At 35.5% G+C, this 19,413-nt stretch overlaps 1 protein-coding gene across 1 annotated transcript; it reads right to left on the reverse strand.

Annotated features, from left to right (window-relative positions):
- Window positions 1-14,766: 14,766 nt before the first annotated feature.
- Window positions 14,767-17,798, reverse strand: LOC149537795 (uncharacterized). The gene is made up of 3 exons (XM_089799178.1): window positions 17,296-17,798; window positions 15,881-16,010; window positions 14,767-15,759 (listed from the first exon to the last, which is right to left on the reverse strand). The coding sequence occupies exons 1-3, from the start codon at window positions 17,429-17,431 to the stop codon at window positions 14,892-14,894; spliced, it is 1,134 nt and encodes a 377-aa protein (XP_089655304.1). The 5' UTR covers window positions 17,432-17,798; the 3' UTR covers window positions 14,767-14,891.
- Window positions 17,799-19,413: the final 1,615 nt, after the last annotated feature.

Raw genomic sequence — 19,413 nt, forward strand, 5'->3', positions numbered from 1 at the left:
GATTGAGCATTCCGAATTAATTTGCCAAGGAGCATTCAGAAGAAATGTATATTATGGACATTGGAGTTTCTGATTATTCTTTCATATGTATGTGATAGTTGTTAGACTTAGAATTAATTAAATTTAAACGTGACTCAACGTCTTGGGATCTTTAAGAAATGTAACTTACAATGTATGTTTGTCGATGATTACATGTTATTGCTTCCGCTACTATGTGTTTGATGTGTATGTTATACTTTCTTACTTTAAAAAAAAAATGTTTAGCAAACTTAGTGAAAATTTAGGTTAATTCTTTTGGATCCCTTGGCGGGGCGTTACATCTGGTATCAGAGCCCAAGTTTCTACATTGGGAGGTCTGGGTATATTAGAATGCCATGAGTGTTAACTAGTTGAATAAAAATGAAAACCTTAAACTGAAACTTGAAACTAGTTGAACTAAAACAATATGTAATTATTAGTTACCTATTTTTCATACTTCAACACTCAAAACTTCAAAACTGAAATTATAGGTAAACTGAAAATTGAAAATATCTTGTTTGCAAAACATGTGTCTTCTATCTATGTGTTTCAGTAGTATGTTTCATTGTATTTTTAGCATCTTATGTCTTGGATATTATTGTAGGATGGTATCTAGGATGAGATCTTCTGTTAGAGGCCATAGTCTTGGCTGTGGCAGAGGCCGTGGACGAAGCAGAGATATTAGTGTTCATGAGTCTATCCACGAGAGCCCCATTCAGGAAGAGAATAGGGAAGAGCATGTCGGTGAACATCAGGAAGAGAACCACAAAGAGGGACATGCTGACTTTGAGGAGGTTGATCTGAGGAAAATGATGCGAACCCTTATTGGTCGCTTACCTCCTATTCTTGAGCAGGATAGAGCACACCAGGTTGGACATGAGCATAGACGCAGATCTAGGAGTCCTCAGAGGGATCGACATAGAGCCATAGTATCTTCTCAGATGAAGGATCTTCAGAGGTCCAAGATCAAGCCCTTTAATGGGCAAGGTTCTGGGTATGTAGCTGAGCAGTGGCTTATTGCCCTTGATAGGATTTTTGCTATGCAGGACTTTGACAGTAATGTCAAAGCGAGGTTTGCCATTACCAATCTAGAGTTATTTGGGGCCACCTGGTGGACTATTGAGGAGAAGAAGTTGGGCATTAGCATGGGTAGTGTCACTTGGGAGATTTTCTTGGAGAGTTTTCATGAGCGATTCCTACCAGAGGAATGGAAGCAGCATAGAGTAGATGAGTTCCATAACCTAAGACAGTTCACTATGACCGTTGTAGAGTATGAGCGCAAGTTCTATGAGCTCATGCCTTTTTCAAGATTTAGTGACAACCCAGTGCAGTTGGCACAACATTTCATTCGAGGCTTGAACAACCGTTTTATTGGGGGTGTTAAGGTATTTGAGCCTAAGACCCTCAAGGATGCGGTACATCAAGCTATCCTGGTAGAGCAGAGTGTCAACTTTGGGCAAGGGGGTTTTGTGGGAGCACCTACTATAGCAGGATCTAAGGGCAACCAAAATTCTGGTGGAATCAGGAAGCCTCCCTTCCCTAGGAGGAATCAGTATTCTTAGTAGCTTTCTCAGAAGCAGCCTGAGCAGCACAAGGGATTTTACCCACAGGCACAGAGTGGTGGCGGTGGATCCAACTCTAGGATCAATTGCAATGCTCAACGTAATAGATAGAATCAGCAATCTCAGCCTGCACAGAGCAACCAATCTTTTGCTAGTAGGGGTAGCCACTAGCGATCGAATGCACCACCTATAGGGAGAGGATCTGGTAGAGGCACGGGATGTTATTCGTGTGGACAGATTGGTCATATTGCAGCATACTGCCCACAACGAGCATCTCAGTATTCAGGACCCAGGCCAGCAGTATCTGAGCCTACAGTTGGAAATGTGGGTGGATCTCATAGAGTATTTGCAGCGGTAGATCACCGTTAGGCAGACCATCAAGGGACAATAGTTGAGACTACAGGAGCTATCCGAGGTACACCTCTCTCTGTATTATTTGATTCAAGTGCTACAGATTCTTTCATTTCTCCATCTCTAGTTGATAAGTGTAAGCTGGAGTCGGTTAAGCAAGATCATGGTTGGCAAGTGGAACTAGCCTCAGGCGCTAAAGTTTCCACAGATTCTGTAGTTCATAATTGTGGACTTAGCATAGGAGGGTTTGAGACTTCAGTCAATTTTTGAGTTATTCCTCTTGGCTCCTACGATGTGGTCTTAGGTATGGATTGGCTTGGCTCTCATAGGGCTAGTATAGACTGCAGAAAGAAGACCATTGTGTGTCAGGATGACCAAGGGAAGGATGTTGAGATTGTGGGGATACCGAGGCCTATATCCCTACGGATGATCTTTGCTATGCAACTAAAGCGAAGCTTTTGTAAGGGATGTCAGGTATTTGCCATTACGGTAAATGAGCTAGATGAGGAAGAATCTACGAGGAAGACCCTAGATCACCCTATTTTACAGGAGTATGCTGATGTCTTTCCGAGTGAGATTCTAGGCATGCCTCCGAAGAGAGACATTGATTTTAGCATTGAGCTCACTCCAGGAGCGGAACCTATCTCTAGAGCTCCTTACTGTATGACCACTCAAGAGCTAAGTGAGTTGCGTTTGCAGTTAGAGGAACTTTTGGCCAAGGGTAGTATTCGACCTAGTGTATCACCATGGGGATCTCCAATGCTCTTTGTGAAGAAGAAGGATGGTTCTTTGTGCCTTTGCATTGATTACAGACAGCTGAATAAGGTGACAATAAAGAATAGGTATCCTTTACCAAGGATTGATGATTTATTTGATCAGATCAAGGGGGCTTCAGTGTTCTCTAAGATTGATCTTAAGTTAGGATACCATCAACTTTGCATCAAGGAGGCTGATATTCATAAGACCGCCTTTCGAACTCGCTACGGGCATTATGAGTTCACAGTGGTACCCTTTGGACTGACGAACGCTCCATCAGTTTTCATGTGCTTAATGAATGGGGTGTTCCGTTCCTATCTTGATAGATTTGTTCTTGTGTTCCTCGATGATATTCTGATATATTCTAGGTCCCAAAAGGAACATGAGGAACATTTGAGTTTAGTTTTGCAGTGCTTGAGAGATAATCAACTTTATGCCAATGCGGAAAAGTGTGATTTCTTTCAATCAGAGATACAATATTTGGGACACGTTATTTTAGGCGAAGGTATCTCTGTAGACCCTGCGAAGATCCAGGCAATAGTAGATTGGCCTGCACCCACTACTATGTTGGAGATTCGTAGTTTCATGGGTCTAGATGGGTATTATCCCAGATTTGTTCAAAACTTCTCCAGAATAGCACACCCTATTACCTCCGTTCAGAGGAAAGGAAAGAAGTTTCTTTGGACAGAAAAGTGTGTAGAAGCATTTTAGAAACTCAAAGAGCTTCTGACCAGTGCACCGATCTTAGCAGTACCTGATCCAAAAGGTGATTTCATGGTGTGTACAGATGCTTCCCTTGAGGGTATTGGAGCAGTTCTAATGCAGAATGGTCGAGTGATTACATATGAATCATGCAAACTCAAGGATCATGAGTTGAATTATCCACACATGACCTTGAGTTAGCAGCAGTAGTTCATGCCTTAGTGAGATGGAGACATTTCTTGTTGGGACATAGATTTGAACTACATAGCGATCATCGTTGTCTTTAGTACATATTCACATAGCCTAATCTGAATGCTAGGCAAAGGTGTTGGATTGAGTTTTTGTGCGAGTATGACTTTGAGGTAAAGTATATCCAGGGGAAGGAGAATGTTGTAGCTGATGCTTTGAGTCGCAGGAAACATGCGATATCATCTATGACTCTTAGTGTCGATTTGAGGTGTCAGATACTTCAGGAACTCCCCACTAATTCATGGTATCTGGAGGTGTGCAGTGAGATCAATTCAGGGAGACCCTTGGAGGGTAAGTTTTTAGGCTATGTCCTAGAGTCAGATGGCCTTTTGAGACATTCAGGAAGGATCTATGTGCCGCTATTGGATGAGCTTCGCCTATTGATCCTATCAGAAGCCCATCGTGCACCTTACTCGGCACATCCAGGTGTCAAGAAGATGCATGCAGATTTGCGACGTTTATTCTATTGGTCCGGGATGAAGCACGACATTGCTGATTTTGTGGCTAGATGTCTTGAGTGTCAGAGAGTCAAGGCAGAACACCAACATCCGGCAAGACTTTTGCAACCGAATCTTGTTCCTTCATGGAAGTGGGACATCATCTCTATGGATTTCATAGTAGGATTACCTATGACTCTTTGTCATCATGATGCTATCATGGTCACCGTTGACTGGTTGACCAAGGTGGCACATTTTGCACCAATTAGGTCTTCCTACACTGCAGCTTCTGTGGCTAATGTTTTCATGCGTGACATTGTGAGACTACATGGTATTCCTCGAAAGATCATTTCGGATAGGGATCATGTTTTCACTTCCACATTTTGGACATCACTACAGCATGATCTTGGAGCGCAATTGAACTTCACTTCAGCATATCACACAGAGACAGATGGGCAGACAGAGAGAGTAAATCAGGTTCTCGAAGATATGTTGAGGATGTACGTGATGGATAGGCAAACTCATTGGGAGGACTATCTCTACCGAGTGGAGTTTGCTTACAACAATGGGTATCACAGTTCTATTGGCATGGCACCTTTCCAAGCCTTATATGGACGCCCTTGTCGTACACCTTTGAGTTGGGATAGTCTTGAGGATCGCATCCTGTTGGGTCCAAAAATGCTTCATGACATGGAGCAACAGGTGGTGCATATCCGAGGGCACTTGACAACGGCACAGGATAGGCAGAAGAAGTATGCTGATGCACATAGGTCAGATAAGCAGTTTTCTGTGGGAGAGAAGGTTTTCTTGAGAGTGCGTCCGCGGAAGAGTCCGATCCGTTATGGAAAGGGCTCAAAGCTAGCACCTCGCTTTGTGGGACCATTCGATATTCTTGAGAGGATTGGTCCAGTTGCCTATCATCTTGCTTTACCGCCCAGCCTTGCTCGCATTCACGATGTTTTCCATGTTTCAGTACTTAGACAGTATATCCCTGATGTTGTACATGTTCTTGATTGGAATGTATTGCAGGTAGAGGACGGGCAACTGGCTTTGTAGCCAATACGTATTCTGGAGCAGCGGGAGTTGACCCTCAGGGGTCGAACCATAGAGCAGGTAAGGGTCCAATGGGACCCTACTGATGACTCTTCAGCTACATGGGAGGATGCATCTAGATTACGGGATTTATATCCCTATTTGTTTATAGGCTTCTAGGAGTAAGCCTAAGTCTAGGGGGGGTGGATGTAGTGCCTGCCCCTAGTTTACATTTTCGAACTACATTTATGATATCATTGCCAAACTCTTTTAGGCCAATTTATGTTTGATGATTAGTATTATTATTTTAGATATTATCGGATGTTGTTTTACACTCAGTTTATTATATGATGAGATTACTTGGTACTCTATATTTCATGCATGTATGATGATTATTCAATGGTTTCAGTTATCGATGATGATTAGTTAGATGGTTTATTATTCCATGTGCTTCTTATGGATACTTACCCCATACTGCATGTGTATGGTGTGCGTGTTGTTTTATTTATGTATGGTATTTCTGATATGGTTAAGGAAGGGAGTCGTAGTCACCTGCTAGTCGGGATCTACACGATGCACCACTTCCTGCCATTGTCTGTTTAGCTTAGAATATTGTGTTTGTACATGTGTGGATTTTATGCAGGTTGCAGGTACCGGGTATTGACTTCCCTGAATTGTCAGGATGAGCGTACCCTATCGCACTGTCTCAATGGTAAGAGAGGGGAGATAAACTCTTAAGTCCAAATCCTAAACCCTTTAGCCAATTGTCCTAATTGATAAGTAGGACAAGTATCTGAGTTAAGTACCCTCCGAATGCATCAAATGATGTAATTTCATGGTTATAACCCTTTTTTTTTTATATGGTATGTATTTTTCTATGATGGGTTTTCGTATGTTGCTTTATGAGTCCTTGGTGTATTTTCTATTAGTTAAGTCTAATTAAAAAACATTAATTAATGATTTAATTTAATAGAGAATTATTATGATATCTTTATATTTAATTAATTAATTAATTAATTAATTAATAAAAGAATTAAATTTTGGAGATTAAAATTCAAAGATAAATCTAGAACAGGATAATATTTATTTAATTTAATAACAATATATTTGGAGTTCATTTTTAAATAAATGCTAAATATTATTGTTATTTAAATTAATTAAATATGTTATCAATTAAGTTCTAAAATAAATTAAAAGTTGAAAGATATTAAATTATTAAGAATTTTAGATCCCATGATCTAAACATGAGTTTAAATATGAGAATTAAATTAAAAGATTAAATTATAGAAATTAATAATGTTATTTTAATTCCTTAAAAGTGCACATAAGATTAAAGTAATAAATTAATTAAGAATAGAAGTCAAGTGAAATATTAAATAAAGTTATTTAATAATTCAACTTAATGTGCATGAAAGTTGAATGCAATAGAATAAGAAAAGATAATAAAGGTTAATTTGGAGTGAACTGAGTTGTGCAAAGAGTCTTCTTGGGTAAACGCACAATTAGTGCCTCGATTTGAGGAGAAATTGCTTATCACAACTTTGGGGGGTTCATTTTTGGAAGAGACGATTTTGGACGGGAATTTTTGGGAGACAATGTTTGGTAGCAAATTTCAGAAGGCTGATACCAAGAAAGTTTTCCAGAGAAGCTTATTGAGAGGAGCGAATTTGCATACAGTTCCTGGAGATTGCATAATAGCATCAGGATCAGGTAGGGTCTTGTGTTTTTTATTATCCATTAAATATGCAATTATCCCTTCCTGTCTTCTTTGTGTCTGGGGTTTGTAGATCTGAATTCTCTGTGATGAAAGTTTTAACTGTTCAATATTGTGAATTTATTAATTGCTCTTCAATAATTTATGTATCCATGGAGACTGGATGAATTATTAGAACCCTTGCTTTCTTGATTTAGAAATTAAGATTTAATTTAGTAAGGGTTTTGTTTTTTTAGAAATTGAAAGTTCTAGATATAAAAATTTATATATATATATATATATATATATATATATCCTTTAAAAAATAAATTGTTTTATTGAAAATTAAACAAAACTAATTTTTAAAATAAAACTGGATTTATTTTATTTATATTAAAATAAAAAAAAATAAAAAAATATATATATATAATAATAGTTATAATGTACTTAGTGGGGGGGGAGGGAATCACCCTGTACCCGTCCCCCACAGTCGGCGGGCCGACAGTACCTGCGTCGTAGGTACTGCGACAGTAGGTACAAAGTACCTACTGCCGTAGGCCCTGCGACTGCAGGCCTGCGACCAAGCCGACGGGCTATAAACATTTATTAATTTTTGAAAAAAAAGACAACTTTGTTTATTTCATTTTTTTTAATATAATTTTAATTTTTTTTTTTAAACAAATTTTATTATTTAATTTTTTTTTTTAATTAATAAAATTATAATATATTTTAAATTAATAATAGCTTTAACTTTATTAATATTTAATAAATAAATATTAAATGCATAAACATAGTTGTAAATATTAATTTATTAATTTTGGTATAAAATTAATAAATTAATAATTAGTGAATAGATTAAGATAAGTAAGTAGAATAGGCAATTATAGATTAATTTAATTTAAAGTTAGTTTAATTAAGTTAATTATTAATGAATATTATTTGACTAAATTATAGATTTGGATTATTGATTTAATGAAAGTTATTATAGAAATGGGTTAATCGTAAAGGGTAGTTGTGAAAACCTAGTTACTTGAATTCGACATTAAATTGAAACATAAACCTTACCTTAACTCAAATAATATACTTTCAGATCCAATCTCTGAGACTTTGATGTTGTCTTTGTACTTTGAATGTTTTGGGGTTGGTTTAGCGTTGACCAGTTTAGGTTGTTACCAGAGGCTCGGGGTTCTGAATGTGATGTCATGATGAATTGGTCTCGATCTTCCTTAACCCGACCATGGTAATGTGATGAAGTGCTCTATAAAATGATTGTTTTTACTAGTTGTTATTGCTTTCTAGTTTCCTTGTTTGAAGTTGAGGTGTATGTATTTGAGATACCTAACTTAACCATTTTTGAGTCTCGATCAGTTATATTGATAACCATTTCTAAGTCTCAATCAGTTATACTTGTATTACTTTTTGGTTGCTCATTGGAGAACCATAGGATTTTGTGACTTATCATTGATGCCTTCAGTTGCTAATAGAGAACTATCGTGATTACATGATTACTATTTGATATTATCTGTTGCTCATGAAGAACTGATGTAATTTTGTGGATTATCTTTTTATGATGTTTTTCAGTTGCTTGTATAGGACTGAGGTGGTTTTATTATGATTCTTTGATTTACGAGTTCATGAGCTAGGGTAGGTTATCTATGTGTAGAGTTGGGAAGTGGCTTGCAATGGGGGTCGGAGCCCTAAGAGGCTGCCTTGAGAAACCCATTGTAAGTCATTTTTAATAAGTGAAAACATTTACACTAAATGAGAGAAAATGAACCTAACAAGATAATTGTATGTTCTCTCCCATGCCTTGAGTGCTAGTACAGACTAGGGTGGGGTAGAGAGAATGCTTAGTTACGACCTTGCATTCCATAGTATGCCTCGTCAGTACGAGAGGATACTAGTGGCCGCAGGATCAGTAGTGACCCGAGATTCCTAAGGGATTTCTGGGGTAACTTCTACGTGACTTTTGCGATGACACTTTTTCGCTTGCATATTAGGTTTCCTATGTGTCTTGTGGTACCTCTGGGATTTAGATGTCGATCTTTTTAGGAACCCTTGAGTTAGCATACTTATAGGATTTCCTAGACTTAGAGAGTACTTATGATTATAGGTTTTGTTATCCTATTTGGGACTTGAGACTATCTCCTTAGCGCGGTGGGAGTGGACCATTTAGGTTCCACGCGGTCGGGTGGTAGTGCTTTTACTCTTACCATTGAGATCCGTTCTGTGGTCACTGTGGCTGGAGTTTTCGTGATTGGTATTTACCTTCACTATGTTCTTGGATTATTATGATGGATGGTTAGATTTTATGATAGATGTTTTATCATTATGGATGTATGGATGTATCATGTATGGGAATAGTTTCATATTTTTTTTACTGTACTTTGTATAATGGATTTGAGGATGTTATATGTTTATCTTTACATATGTATATTCTTTTAAGTCTTTCATACCCTATGACATGTATAGTGGATGATTGAGCATTCCGAATTAATTTGCCAAGGAGCATTCGGAACAAATGTATATTATGGACATTGGAGTTTTTGATTATTCTTTCATATGTATGTGATAGTTGTTAGACTTAGAATTAATTAAATTTAAACGTGACTCAACGTCTTGGGATCTTTAAGAAATGTAACTTACAATGTATGTTTGTCAATGATTACATGTTATTGCTTCCGCTACTATGTGTTTGATGTGTATGTTATACTTTCTTACTTTTAAAAAAAAAATGTTTAGCAAACTTAGTGAAACTTTAGGTTAATTCTTTTGGATCCCTTGGCGGGGCGTTACACTATGTTGCTTACCCAAAATGCAAGCCTTACACTTGTCATATGAATCTACTATGTTTGGAAAACCATATACCATTCTTTTCTTGGACAACAAATTTAAAATAGCAAAGCCAAGATGTCCATACCTGAGATGCCAAAGCTTGGAGGGGTATTCAATCACACTCCTAAGAGCTGATTGATAGTGTACTATTCTACATGTATGCTTGGGAGGTGCATAACTGACTTGAGAGGAGAAACATGTCTCTATCCTCAATGGGAACATTTGGTTCTTTGTCATTTAGACTGCTACAAGCAACCTATTACTCTCATCCTTCTCATGAATGAAACACTTGTTATTTTCCATCAACACCTTATATCCATTTTGAATGAGTTGTCCAACACTCATCAAGTTGTGCTTCATATCAGGAGAATAATACACATTTTGTATCTCTTTCTTCTCACCTTGCTTGGTGTGGACCATAATAGATCCTTTGCCCACTATGGGAATGGTTCCATTATTTTCAATTTTAATTTCAGAATTTAAAGTCTTATTAATGAAAGAGAATAAACTTTCTTTACCACTCATGTGTTAGCTACAACCGATATCTAGGTACCTTACCTCAGGGCGTCCTTCTTCACCAATGTTACACATGATGAAGGCTATGAGATTGTTTGCATTTCCCATGTTCACATCAGGCACATTAGCATTTTGCTTTGATTGATTACCCTATTTCTTCCAGTATTCACTTGCATAGTGCCCATACTTATTACAGTAGTAGCATTCAACATTGCTCTTGTTGGAGTTGTAATTATTTTTACCTCCTCTAGAGCTATTTTGAGAGATGATTGCTTCCTCTTGGTTGCTTGCTCCTCTTGAGCTTTCTGCACGAGCATTCCTTTAACCATTCCTTCCACAACCTCTATTTCTTGAACCTCTATAGGAGCCATTTCTTCGTCTCTCCATCTCTTGAATTCTCTTGAGCCTTGAAAGATTGCTCTTAGGAGGTAGTTGCTGATCTCTTTATCCAGTGCTCATGGGTTTGAAGAGTTCCCATCAACTCATCTATGGTTAATGCAGTGAGCTCCTTTGCTTCCTTTATGGTCATCACAAGGTTTTCATATTTCTAAGGTAAACTCCTCAATATTTTCTCTATAATTCTTTACTCATCATAGTCTTCTCCATTTGATTTGAGCTAGTTTATCAAAGTGGAGATTTGTGAACTGAACTCTACAATGGGTTCATTATCCCTCATCTGAAGGTTCTCAAACTCTCTTTTGATTATCTGTAGCTTTATTACTCTGACCTTATCAGTTCCCTTGAAGTTCATCTCAAGGATTTCTCATGCTTCCTTTGCATAATTTGTTGTTGCAATCTTGGGGAAGACTATCTCTATCATTGTTGCCTTAATCAAACTTAATGCCTTTGTATCCTTTCTCCTTGACTCCTATAGGTGAGTCTTTTGATTATTGGTAAGGGCAACATACTGAGTTAGGTCTATCACATCATTAAACCCATTAATGAAAAACTCTCACAAATTATTTACAACCATTATGGATTTCATTTTCTTTGCCCATGTATCATAATTTTTTCTAATGAAGGATGGTGGTTGCTGCCATATATTTCCTGCATCTCTTGCCATGTCCAATATCCCAAAAAAAATGAATGCCCTAACTCACTGTGGATGTGGGGCCTCAAAGCTCTGATACCATGTGAAAAAAAAATCACAACCCTAAAAATTTCACTTGGCATCAACTATTTCTGAGTGTTAGTTTTGCTCACCACATGAATGTGTCAAGTGGCAGTTTTGCTCGACATCAATGGATGTTGAGTGGCAAGAGGGTGTCAAGTAAGCTCAGTACAAGAGGAAGCCAAGTGTACTCAGCAAGCAAAGGGAAACTTGGCACAAGTATATGCCAAATGAGCTCAACAACAAGCGATATTGAGTGAGCTCGGTAGCCACTACAAAGTGGTACTTGACAGAAGAGGATGATGAGTGAGCTCAGTAATAACTATAGAGAGAACTCGGTGAAAGAAAAAAAAAGAGGGACTTGGTAAAGACCAAACTAAGTGAGTTGTAAACTAAACTCACAACATAGATTTTTGCACCATTAAAACAATAGAGCTGAAGTATGAAGATTTCAACAAAGAACTTCTCAAATGCAAACCATGCAGTAATGAATAAGAGAAGAACAACAAGATATGTATGCCTACTTTTTTCTTGCTATTCAAATATGATAAATTATTAAAAAATTTGGGAGCATTCAGCTTTAACCAAAAAACCCTAAAATCTTTAAACTGGTAAAACATAAAACTTTAAAGTTGCAGCTCTAATGGCTGCATACAACAATGCCTGGAGCAGTCATTACTTTATAGGACAAATCCAATAAATAGAAAACTTACAAAATGACAAGAGGAAACACATGCAACTGTAGAAACAAGAACAAACTTCCTTCTATCTTCTAAACTATGATGACTGGATCTGTTGATCGATTTCCTTTAGAGCTTTGTGCACTTGCACTGCTCTACTCTATAATTCTTCCAACTTTCTAATATACTAAACCATCAAATGAATAAAAAACATTCCTTTTTGTCTCTATTCAAAATGTTTTCCCCCTCGTTTCCAAATTTGAAACTCACCTACCGAGCATTAATATTTCTTACATGGTCAGGGTGCTAGGTGGGCATTTGGCTCTAGGGGAAAATGTCTATCTGCATTTAATATTTCAGCAATTTTCTTGTATATACATAGGAGAGATATTGAAGCCTCTTGATACTACTGAAACACTTGAGGTTGAGAAGAACAGAGTGTTTTGAAGATTTATCGACTTACAAAATGTAATAGTTCTTAAGTAAAATAGTCTATGAAGAACTATTGAGGATGTAGTGACTCTAAGAAATTCTCCACTTCACCTGGATCTTATTCATTTCAGGAGAATGATTATGGTTTGTAATCATAAATTTAGATTTTGGATATAGGTTGAGGAAGATGTGGGAAACTAAAATCATTGCATTGACGATAAATTATGAAAACTTTGTCAAAATCTTGTGAGATTTTGTTTATCACTTCTACACATGTGTATGCAAATAGAATATATTTTATAGACAATTTGACTTTTATCTTTTGATTGAATTTGCCATTGATGCCAAATGGGAGTTCAATTCTTGGGAATTTTCTTTAGCATACTTGGAATACACACTTAGTCATTTTTTCCTATTTGTTTCCATCAATTCCAAAGCTACAAAGTGTTAGCAAAAATGTTTCCAAAGTTGGAGAGTGTTAGCAAAAATGTATTATATATGTGGTATGTTTTCATTGTAGGAGCTACTTATCTTTAATCTTGAAAATGATTGGATATAAAGAGGTGCACTAGAAGATTTTATTACTTAAAGTTATTTTTGTACCAAAAGTAGTCCATTGGACCATTCATATGTTATGGTTGGATCAAACATATTTTGTCAAGGTCACTAATGGAATAGTAGAAAAATTAACTAGACATAGGATTGTGTCTAATCTAATGATTGCAGAACTAAATGTTGAAAAATGTATGAGATATTCATTATTGAATATCTTGTAAACATTTGTTATGAAGAACTAAGTAGTTGGGTATAATACATCATTATACATGATCAATATTTGTAGTCTACATTTTGTTAAATTTGACATCACACATAATTTATATTGGTTATCATTATATAATTTTATGATTTGGTTGTGGAAGAGTTAGGGATCACACACATTTTATTTTTGGAAACCAACAGAGTTATATTTTTGTGTTATGACTTGCTATTGAAGATCAAGTTTTGGTTGTGATTATGGATGCTATTGGAATGTGAAGTAAGGTTAGAAAATATTATTTGTAGATTCAGATATAATGTTGTGTGACAATATTTTCTAGCTAAGCTTCAGAAAAACTATTCAAAAGTAATTGTAATGCTAGGACAATCATTTTGGTAGATGAGTATAAGTTCATTTTGAATATGTAATTGGTTTTTATCTCTTTATATATTTGGATTTTATAATTGAAGAATGAGCTCTAGGCCGTAGACCTAAATGGAAGTGCATTCTCTATTTTGTACTTAAGTCTTTAACCAAGTAGCCTTAAATATGACACCTTATTACTTCTGTAGTGAGATATTTATGGTACTGATTCCCACGAGGGTTTTTGTCTTAATTGGGTTTTTCTTGATAAAAAAAACCATAGTGTTATGATTTTTATGTGTTTGATCTTGCTTTGCTTATTAATTTTTGTTTGAAAGTTGAACATTATTAAGAGATGGTAAAAAAATTTCATAAAATTATTGAAGAAATAATTGTTCATTACTTGTGATGTGAATATCATTACTTGTTCATAAAACATTGTTCATTACTTGTTTGTAGCTTTGGATCATTTTAGAAGTATGCACATGCTTACATTCTTTCTTTATATTAATTTAATATTATAGCTCTCCATCCATTCTATTATTTGATCACCCCTGGAGATTAGCTTAAGTTCAAGTAAATGGAAGGTAATCTTTGTCTCAGATATAAAGACTTGATTACTATACCACTATATATAATGTATAACATATCATTTGATGTTCATCCAATAAATTTACTTTCAGAACACTGATATAAATAATCTCAAAACAAACAAAAATCCGCATCTAAGCTTAATGCTTACATATATAATGACGCTTCTAAGATTACTCGCCTTATCCATCATGGTGAAAACGTTAATTTTAACATCTTTTTAGTTCCTTTTTCTTATCGGCCCTCAATAAAGTTTCACTACAAGGTAATAACGTGCCTTTATATAGCTGTTTTTCATTCCTCCAATTTTGTTTCTATAACCCACGTAACATATAATCTACTGATTTTGGCTGCACCACTGGCCAACTTTACCGGTTTTTGGCTGGAAGAAGAAGAGTAAGAACAGCTAGCTTTCTATTGATTATTAGGGTTTTGATATGTTTTCTACTTCAGCAGTTGATCCATATGGGCTTTGTTTATAGTGTTTTTGTGGATTTTTTGTAATTAATGATTTTGTACATATTATAGTTATGGCTATTAGTAGGTTTACTGTTAGACTTTGGGATATTCTGATTTAGAATTTTTTTTATTTTTAACTGTTTCATAACATTTTGTCTCCTAAACCAGTCCTGTTTTTTACTACTTTTTAATTTCAAAAACATATAATCAGCCAAAAGAGAATTGCTTTATTATCTTATTCTTTATTCGATTGATTTTGTAAGTGAACATAACCCAAATAAATAAATGCCAAATACATAAACAATCATTCTTTCTCCTACAACTTATTTTTAGGGTAGAAGTATCCGCTAGAGTAATATGCCTTGAGAATCGCCCTCTTCTCTCTGCTGTTCGACCAGCACATAGCTATCATAATTGTTTGTGCAGTTGAGAAGATCATTCCAATCCATAGATGTTATGTATGCTTCCAAGTTAATTTTGCTGTTAATACCTTCATTGAAACTCTCCATCCAGTCTGATTCATAGTTTCTATGAGAAGACCCACAACCGATAGAGGAAGAATTTTGAGAAAACCCAAGTGAATCATCATTATGGGGTAATACTGCCGCATCTAGTATAGTTGGGCTTTCTGAATTTTCATGATTCTCGCCAAATCTTCCACATTCCTGTGGAGCAGCTGGTTCAATCTCATCTAAATCCAGGGCTATTGTTTCCAAAGTAGAACCAATGTTATAATTACTATTGCCGTTAGATTGTTGCATTTGATAAGTGTTCATTTTTGTCATGTCGTTCCTATTATCAGTAAGAGATGATTCAAGACTCTCTACCAGCTTCTTCAAAGAGCAACCATGTTCAGACATAGACATATCCTGATCATATCCTTGTTGGTGATTTTGATGAAATCTATCTTGCAATGTGATTGGGCTTGTTTCAGCCAAGGTGCCTACCTTAATACAAATGTTTTGATCAAATAGCTGCGGAAATACTCCATGAGACAGCGCTTGTGTCCCATATAAACTTGTGTTGGGCACGTCATTACCTTTTAAGTTATTCACTTCAGCTTTTTCTGCTGGCTCTGTGACTACTACTGTTTGATGGCGACATTTGTGTTGATACTTGCGTTTTCCAAACAGTTTCCTCTTCAATCTTGTATTCCAGTAGTTTTTTATATCATTATCTGTTCTGCCTGGCAAGTGGGCTGCAATGATAGACCATCTGAATGAAATCAATGTGTTAGATCTCATAAAAAATGGTAGAAATAGTTATTTGAATGAAAAGACTGTTTTTTCTCAGTTCTCATGGCTATTAATTTCTTAAAGGTCAAATTGGATCTTACCTGCTTCCAATACTACTATAGAGACTGACAATGGTATTATCTTCTTCTTCTGAGAATCCTCCGTGCTTAATATTGGGCCTCAAGTAATTCAACCATCTAAGTCTGCAGCTCTTTCCACATCTCTTTAGGCCTGCACCAAAGGGTACTTGTCAGCAAATGTTGTGGGACAAAGCTCTCAGACTTCATACAAAGAAAAAGTGGCAGAATTACAACATCTTGATCACTTCTGCCTTAATCAAGATACCTTAGCAATATTAGCAAACAATGATGTACAAATGCTTAATATCTATCGCTCTTTCACACACACTTTGTAAGGAGGTTCTTGAGGAATACTGTCCGTTCAGAAAGAGACAAGTAATAATCCAAACAATGGCAATGTATTCATATGGTTTTTACAAAAGAGATCTCAAACGCAGACTCTAATATGACAAGTAAATCTTAAAACCTTTCCAAAACCTAGTTGTGATATGTGTTGTTCAATGGGTTGAATTTAATTTTTCAAAATGTTGAAACCACAAAGACGTATTTGATAGAGTTTTTAAAGTTGGGTTTCTTAAGTTTTCATAATATGTTCTCACATAAAAGTGGCCTCTAAAATAGATTTCTAAGCTCTTACGTTCATAGACGATTTCTAACGCAATTGCTGGAAAAAGGAACTGGTATTACTCGAATATTTGTACTCTGAAACACTTGTATTGATCTTACAAAACAAAAAATAAGATACACAACCTTAAACTGGTAGGCACTTGATTCAACCCTCAAATCTACTCTTCTACATTAGAAAATCCTGAGATGGCAATGAACATGGTTCCCCATAAAGAGCGGGTCCACTTTCTCGTCTCTCGTAACAAAATCCTGACCCCAGTCTCTAAATTAGGATATGTTTTTCCTCCTCTGATCTATAAAATGTCCAAAACACAAACAGCTAAAAGATCGACTGTTTCAATTGATTTTACTACAAAGTTCTGAAGACAAACAATTTAAACATTCTATTTGTGTGATTTTATCGTGTTAATTCTCTCATTCAGATAATGAATCATTGAGTATGATCTGAAATATTAATGCTAATAAAATTACACACAATCTTATTCAAAAACATAAATATAATATCATAGATTGTAAAAGTCTGTTATCCACAATGTTAACATTAATATACCCACATAAAAACATTTAAACATTGGGACTATTTATCTGTAAAGCTATTTTGCTTATCATCATGATATTTATATGGATTTTGTACTGGTCAGGTCTTATGACAGACTACAATCACAGGTTCTAAAGTATGGCTTCTTTCTAAGCTCTTCAAAATTAGTACAATCTCCAATCACAAACCTTTTTCCTTGGCTAAGAAACAAAAATTGCAGGGTTTCAAGTCGGGCTTTTAGGGTTACTAAGCATGAAGGAAGATTACATACCGACTTTTTGGGGGAGAGCTATCCAATTGCCTCCAGTTCCATATTGCTCTATAAAGGTCTTCAACATAGAATCTTCTTCAGGGGACCATGGCCCTTTCTTCACAGTAGCATTATCACAACATGGTGTCCTACCCATCTTTTAACAATCTCAAATGCCTTGATTTATGAAAACTGTAGAAAAAAGAGACCATAATAATCTATATACAGAAAGCGTGATCATGTAGTAGTGGAGGGTGGGTCCTATCATTTATGTTTGTAATTTGATGTCCACAAAGTTAGACGTCATGTGTTCTTCTAGTTGTCCTTCTTCGGATCGAATCAATACCATCATTTGATTTATTAATCTTCAAATGGTTGGGGTTTTTAATTAATTTAATGGGCTAAGTTTCCAGGAAAAGGTTATGAAAGGCAGTGTAAGTTAACCTGATCTCTTTGACTTGCTGATTTGCACTTTGCTTGAAAAGAATAAATAAAGAAAGTTGGGATTGGACTGGCACTATCTTGGCGTGCTTATTACTGAGAAACCTTCATAAACTTATTTCAATAACCACTAATACGGATGATATTATTATATTCTATTAACCACTGAAATCAGATTATTCATGCACTTGAACATTTGATTTTTTATTGAATAGCATGCATATAACTTCCATGTCGGAAATCTTATGTTATTGCAAGGATTTGTACATTTGTACATTTTTTAATAAAGAGGCCACCGAATCAAGCTTCGTAGAAATTTCAGGATTCTTCATAAATGTTTTGTTTAGTTGAAGTTGTGCCTTGTGTCTTGTGTAAATTTTAGGTTTAAATTCAAAAGGATTGAAGGCAACCCTATAATTCCACGTTCCGGTCAAGGTTTGAATGCATGCACCAGCATTTATTCCGTGAGCTTTTCTATCTTGAGGTTGAAAATAATCATGAGAACTTACTTGGTACCCAACAACTGGTGACAGATTCCTTGTATGTCTACTGTTTAGTCAAGTATGATGTTTTTTTGCTAGTGCTAGTTGTTTATTCATGTACAATATATTTTCTCGAGTGCTCTTTCTCTATTAGTAAAAGTGTGACGTTTATAACTTTTTATTAGGAAACTCTATTAAACATATTTGTCTAACGATAACGCTGGGGACATATCAAGTAGAAATGATAGCTTTTAGGGGCATAGTCAAAGTAGTTTTATTATCTGATAAATAGAAAGCAGGTTATTATCATATTTGAAAACAAAACAAATTTAATAAATTATTGATTGTCATCAAAAAAAAATAAAAATTTATGGGATTTTAATAAATTTTGTTTCTGTTTTAAAATGTTGCAAGTAGGTTTGATTTATTAAAAAATTGTTATTCAAAATTTTTTAATGGGGTCTAATTTCCAAGCTTAACATTATAGTATATTGGGATGAAGAAGTATGAACAACTATAGCTCATTCTTGAAAGATCTTATTGTGAATGATAAGGTGACTAGTAGTGTCTTTCCTTATTCATTAATGTACTTGAATTGTCACACGATAGGAAATTATTCTACTACATTTGGTACATTTGAACATAAAATATTTAGGTACCCATAGGATCCTTCCCCCCTTCAAATTGTCAATAGTTTCTAGTAGGTGGGGGTTGGTAGAGAAAATTGTCCTTTTTGCAACCTAGATAAAGTCAAAGAACAACAACTCATTGGTGATGCGTAGATTTTTTCAATTAGTTGTGACTTATGATCCTCCTAATCATGTTTCATTCTTCAATATTAAAAAAAAAGAAAAAAGATTCTTCTTTCAATAAATTTTTCTAACAGTCCAAAACCCAACAAAGTAGGTCCAATTAAATGATCATAATGATGTTCTACCAACACAAAAATTCTCATTTAAGTTCTCTTTTACATACAATTAAACTCTGATTAAACCTAAAGAAAATTAATTACTAGCCTTAACTAAGTTTTAGACAACATTTATCCTCTTCGACAAATGTGAACTAGATTTAGATCTATACAATTTTTGTAATTAAAAAAATTGCAATATTAATTTGAGTTCATAGCTTACCATTATAGTATTTGAATGAGGAGGTCTCAAAAGCTAGAATCTTCTCTTTGAAAGATATTATTGTGATTGAGAAGGTGGTTAGTACA

Source organism: Cupressus sempervirens, chromosome 9, assembly GCF_028749045.1.
Source record: "Cupressus sempervirens isolate cs-2001-9-10 chromosome 9, ASM2874904v1, whole genome shotgun sequence".
NCBI classification, from domain to species: Eukaryota; Viridiplantae; Streptophyta; class Pinopsida; order Cupressales; family Cupressaceae; genus Cupressus; species Cupressus sempervirens.

What these genes read in the sequence shown, in the direction of transcription:
- LOC149537795 (XM_089799178.1), bottom strand. Translation starts at nt 17,431, where the DNA reads ATGGGTAGGACACCATGTTGTGATAATGCTACTGTGAAGAAAGGGCCA. An exon ending in AGCTCTCCCCCAAAAAGTCG is followed by an intron (nt 16,011 to 17,295) that starts GTATGTAATCTT and finishes CCTTTGGTGCAG; the next exon opens with GCCTAAAGAGATGTGGAAAG. An exon ending in TATAGTAGTATTGGAAGCAG is followed by an intron (nt 15,760 to 15,880) that starts GTAAGATCCAAT and finishes GATTTCATTCAG; the next exon opens with ATGGTCTATCATTGCAGCCC.